General features: G+C 41.8%; 1 protein-coding gene across 1 annotated transcript; it reads left to right on the top strand.

The window, feature by feature from the left end:
- The first annotated feature begins 238 nt into the window (after window positions 1–238).
- LOC148127941 (general transcription factor II-I repeat domain-containing protein 2A-like) lies at window positions 239–3,615 on the top strand. The gene is made up of 3 exons (XM_087924207.1): window positions 239–1,006; window positions 1,428–1,526; window positions 3,562–3,615. The coding sequence occupies exons 1-3, from the start codon at window positions 239–241 to the stop codon at window positions 3,613–3,615; spliced, it is 921 nt and encodes a 306-aa protein (XP_087780333.1).
- Window positions 3,616–4,731: the final 1,116 nt, after the last annotated feature.

Raw genomic sequence — 4,731 nt, 5'->3', positions numbered from 1 at the left:
TGTCAAAGCCTGCGGTGAAGAGAAAGATAGGTGATGAGCACAGACAATTTCAGCAAAGGTGGGAGACGCAGTATTTCTTTGTTGAGCACAGGGGCATCCCGACATGCCTTATTTGCGCTGAAAAAGTTGCAGTGCACAAGGAATACAACCTGAAACGTCATTATTCAACTAAACATGCTGAGGAATGTGCAAAATATCAGGGGGATGAGAGAGCCAACCAGGTTGCCAGTCTTAAAACATGTCTAGTGAGGCAACAAGATTTCTTCAAGAAAGCAACCAAAGAGAAGTCGAAGCTAGCTATATGGTTAGTGAGATGATTGCTAAGGCGGGAAAACCATTCACAGAGGGAGAGTTTGTAAAAAAATGCATATTACAGGCTGCAAGTATAGTTTGTCCGAAAAAGAAAAGTCAGTTCAGCAACATCAGCCTTTCTGCCAATACAGTGGCAGAGTGCATTTCTGACCTATCAAGTGACATTTATCATCAACTGTGTGAGAAAGCCAGATGTTTTGATGCATATTCAGTTGCTCTTGATGAGAGCACAGACATAACTGACACTGCTCAGCTCACAGTTTATGTCCGTGGTGTTGATTGCAATTTTGAAGTGACAGAGGAGTTGCTCAGAGTAATTCCAATGCACAGCCAGACCACCAATCATGAGATATTTTGCCAGCTGTGTGATGCCATTGAGAATGCCGGTTTGCCATGGAATAGGTTTGTTGGAATAACAACCGACAGAGCGCCATCAATGATGGGGAGGAAAAATGGACTAGTGGCACTTGTTCAGAGAAAACTTGAGGAGGAGGGTGTAGAAGAGGCTATTGCTCTGCACTGCATTATCCATCAGCAGGCCCTTTGCAGCAAATGCCTGAAGTGTGACAACATGATGTCTGTTATTGTAAAATGCATCAACCACATCAGATCCAGGGGCTTAAAGCACAGGAGGTTCTGTGCTTTTTTAGAAGAAATGGAGTCAGAATATGAAGATGTGCTCTATTTCACCGAGGTACGTTGGCTCAGCAGGGGAAATGTCTTGAAATGATTTTTTGAACTGAGAGAAGAAGTGAAAGCCTTCATGGAGAAGGATGGGATGGCTGTTGCCGAGTTGAATGATCGGAAATGGCTCATGGACTTAGCTTTTCTTGTCGACATCACACATGAGCTGAACAAGAAGTTACAAGGCCAGGGGAAGCTTGTCAGTGCTGCCTATGACAATGTGAGAGCATTCTCCACAAAACTTGTGTTATGAAAAGCCCAGCTCTCTCAGACAAACCTTTGCCATTTCCCAGCATACAAGGCACTTGTGGATGCAGGCACACCATTCAGTGGTGAGAAGTATGTTGATGCTATTTTGAAGCTACAGAAGGAATTTGATCACAGATTTGCAGACTTCAAGATGCACAGAGCCACTTTTCAAATTTTTGCAGAGCCCCTTCACCTTTGATGTGCAAGATGCCCCTCCTGTGCTTCAAATGGAGCTTATTGACCTGCAATGCAACTCTGACCTCAAGGCCAAATTTAGGGAGGTGAATGGAAAAGCAGACAAGCATGGGCAATTTTTGAGAGAATTGCCCCCCAGCTTCCCTGAGCTTTCCCGAATGTTCAAGCGGACCCTGTGCCTTTTTGGGAGCACATATTTGTGCGAAAAGTTCTTCTCCACCCTGAACTTTAACAAGTCCAAGTACAGGTCCAGACTTACTGATGATCATCTTCAAGCTATACTGAGGGTCTCAAGTGCCTCCTCTCTCAAGCCAAATGTGGCTCAGTTCATGTATTGGAGAAATCATTAACTGTTGGTGACATTTGAGGATATTTTTTTAACAACGTTTTTTGTGGAATCCCTTATGCGGCCCAGCCTCACCCAGACTCTGCCACCAGTGGCCCCCAGGTAAATTGAGTTTGAGACCCCTGCTCTAGATACATTTAAAGGGGCCAAGCCTACTTCCACCCTTTTCACCTTCTTAGGGAGTATAGAACAACTCAAACTCCACTGGGATGCAATACCTAGAAAGTACACATCATTTTGCAGGAGTTCTCTAGGACTTCTTGATCATAGATGTTGGAAGGGATAGTCTGGGAAGTTGTTTGCATGAGAGAAAGTGGATGGAAGAGAATCAACTAATTCCCAATGAAGCTGAGGTCTTTAGGACACTGAAACTAATCTCAGAGTTAATTATCTGTGTACATTCATTCAGTTTTGAAAACAACACACTTGCCATGCCCCCTCCCCACAAAATGAGCTAAAGAATCTATTATCTATTTTTGTGGGTAAGTGGGCAACTAAGGTGCTGAAATCTGAAAGGGCCCATTTTGAAAGAGGCTCTGATTTTGGAAAACCTTTCTAGAATATGAAGTGTTAATTTACTTCCTCTTTATCCCATTCAACTATATGCATGAGGCCAATTACCAGAAGGGTTTAATCAGGTTAGTTGGCCCACTTGATACATGAATGCATTCTGCCCCTCCCCTGCATGAGCCTGTTTTCATGGAACATGAAAATGATTTAGAAGAAGACAACTCATTTTCTTTCCTCTCCTTTGTAGAGCTTCTATGAACCTCTTAGCCTTATATACCACCCCATAATGCTTTACAGAACTCTCTGGGTGATTTACCATATCAGCATATTGCCCTCAACAAACTGGGTCCTCGTTTTACTGACCTCAGAAGGATGGAAGGCTGAGCCAACCTTGAGCCAGGAAGGCTCAAACTGCTGAACTATTGGCAGTGGGCAGTCAGCAGAAGTAGCCTGCAGTACTGCATTCGAACCACTGAACAACACAACATGGTCAGGATTAAACTCCTGCCTGTGGGCAGAGTTAGTCTGCAATGTTGCATTCTAACCACTGCGCCACCATGGCTCTTCTTGGTCATTTCTTCTAACCTCTACATGAAAACCTTTGTCCAAACTTGCTTGCTTTGCCCAACCTTGCTGATGTGGAGCTATAATAGGAAGAGTTTCAAAGGGGAAGGTGTTTTAGCTCCCTCTCCTGAAAGGGCTGTTTTGTTTTTTCAATCAGCATGCCCAACTAGCCAAATAAACACTACAGAAGTGAAAGATGTGAGGAAGATACAAATATTCCAACCCTTTGTTTAGATGAAATAATTATTTTCTTCCCTTGTCTCAGCATTTCTGATTCAGTGGAAGTAAATACAATTGTGGGTTGTCTTCAAATTGCTTCTGAGTGAAAATAGTGATTCTAAAGACTAGTCTGGGCATGGCTAGAAGGAGACTGAGACCCACCCTGGCTGGTTAACAAACCACAGGTGCCAGTTGTTCCTTCTTCTCCACTTAGGGAAAGAGAAAGGAGAGAAGGAGCCACACAGACAGGAGAAAAAGGTTGAAGAGTTGAATACTGACTGATATACAGTAGATGCTGTGACAAACCTAATTTATCAAGAGTTGCATTCTTGAATCACTGCTTATCAAATTTAGTTCCAGTGTAGACCAAGAAAACTCTGATGATGATTATATTAAAGAAACCCAAGCCTCTAATAATCAAACTTTAAAGGGAATTAGGCATGGGTAAACTTTATGTCTGTGAAACTTCTTATTGTTTGCAGAAATATGGAGAAGTATTTAGCAACATACTGGGCTTGTTCCAGTACAGTAAATAAGAACATATTCTGAATGGGTTGAGCACAATAAACTGCACAACTGAAATAACAAAGGCCAAACTCCCATGTTTTATTCCAAAGTCTGGACAAAGTCTGTACAAATTAAGAAAACCCCTCTGAGTGTACTCAGAATTTTCTAGACCACCCACAACCTTCTAAAACAATTAGTGTTCTGACAGTTGTTAGTTTTACATGCCATGTAAATATTAAGGAAGTGAGCAGTGCTTAATCTATGCACTATGAGTAGTAATTACTAATACTAAATTAGGATTTCCAGATTTCAAAGGTATCTACTGTTGAAAACTAAACAAGATTCAAAGTATCACCGAGCCTTCCAAATTATGACCCTGAAGGCCATAATTTGGGTTTCAAACTAATTCAGGATTATAACAAATATCGGTTGCTTCCCTAACCCCATAATCTCTACATGAGAAAATGTTATATGGAGAAGAAACAGCTGATACCCCATAGGGCTTCCCTGTAAATAAACAAGAAAGCATCTCTCTCTAGGTTCAAGTGTTAGAACATCTGGTTATTCCTAAACCAAAAATGGTTATGTTTGAAAAATGTTGTCAATGTAACAGGAAACAGGATTTTTTTTAAAAAAGAAAAGAGTTAGAGATTGTATATTCCTGCTGCATTTGGTTAGTTATTGTTAAGGATTTCAGTCAGTCATACATTCAGGAGAGTTTTGAAAAGATGAGGAAAGTAAAAGGGAGAGATTTCTGATGACTGGTCTGTGTGGAATTATGTATATAGCAACTGTTACATATTAACATACTCACCATTGATTGGCTGAGTCATGGGAGTGGGAAATCAAAGAGCTGTCACTGGTCAAAGCCCCAGACAGCTCTACTATAAAAGGAGCTACTGCAGCTGTAGTTCTCAGTTCTGCAAAAATGAATAAAAGAAGTTGAACGAGTTGAGCTTCCTGCGTCTCTTTGCCCACAATCTAACACTGGCGACAAATGTGGGATACTGAGATGAGGCAGGACCAGCGAACATGTGGCGATCGCCACCACAATGACAAACAGAATCAGAACAATGGCTGGAACCAACACACCACCCACACTGTTTGACCTCACAACAGAAATCTGGGAATCGTACGTCAACTGA

The sequence above is a fragment of the Pseudonaja textilis genome, chromosome 1, assembly GCF_049901715.1.
Source record: "Pseudonaja textilis isolate UNSWEBS1 chromosome 1, rPseTex1.2, whole genome shotgun sequence".
Taxonomy (NCBI): Eukaryota; Metazoa; Chordata; class Lepidosauria; order Squamata; family Elapidae; genus Pseudonaja; species Pseudonaja textilis.
This window is presented reverse-complemented; position numbering and strand designations above follow the sequence as displayed.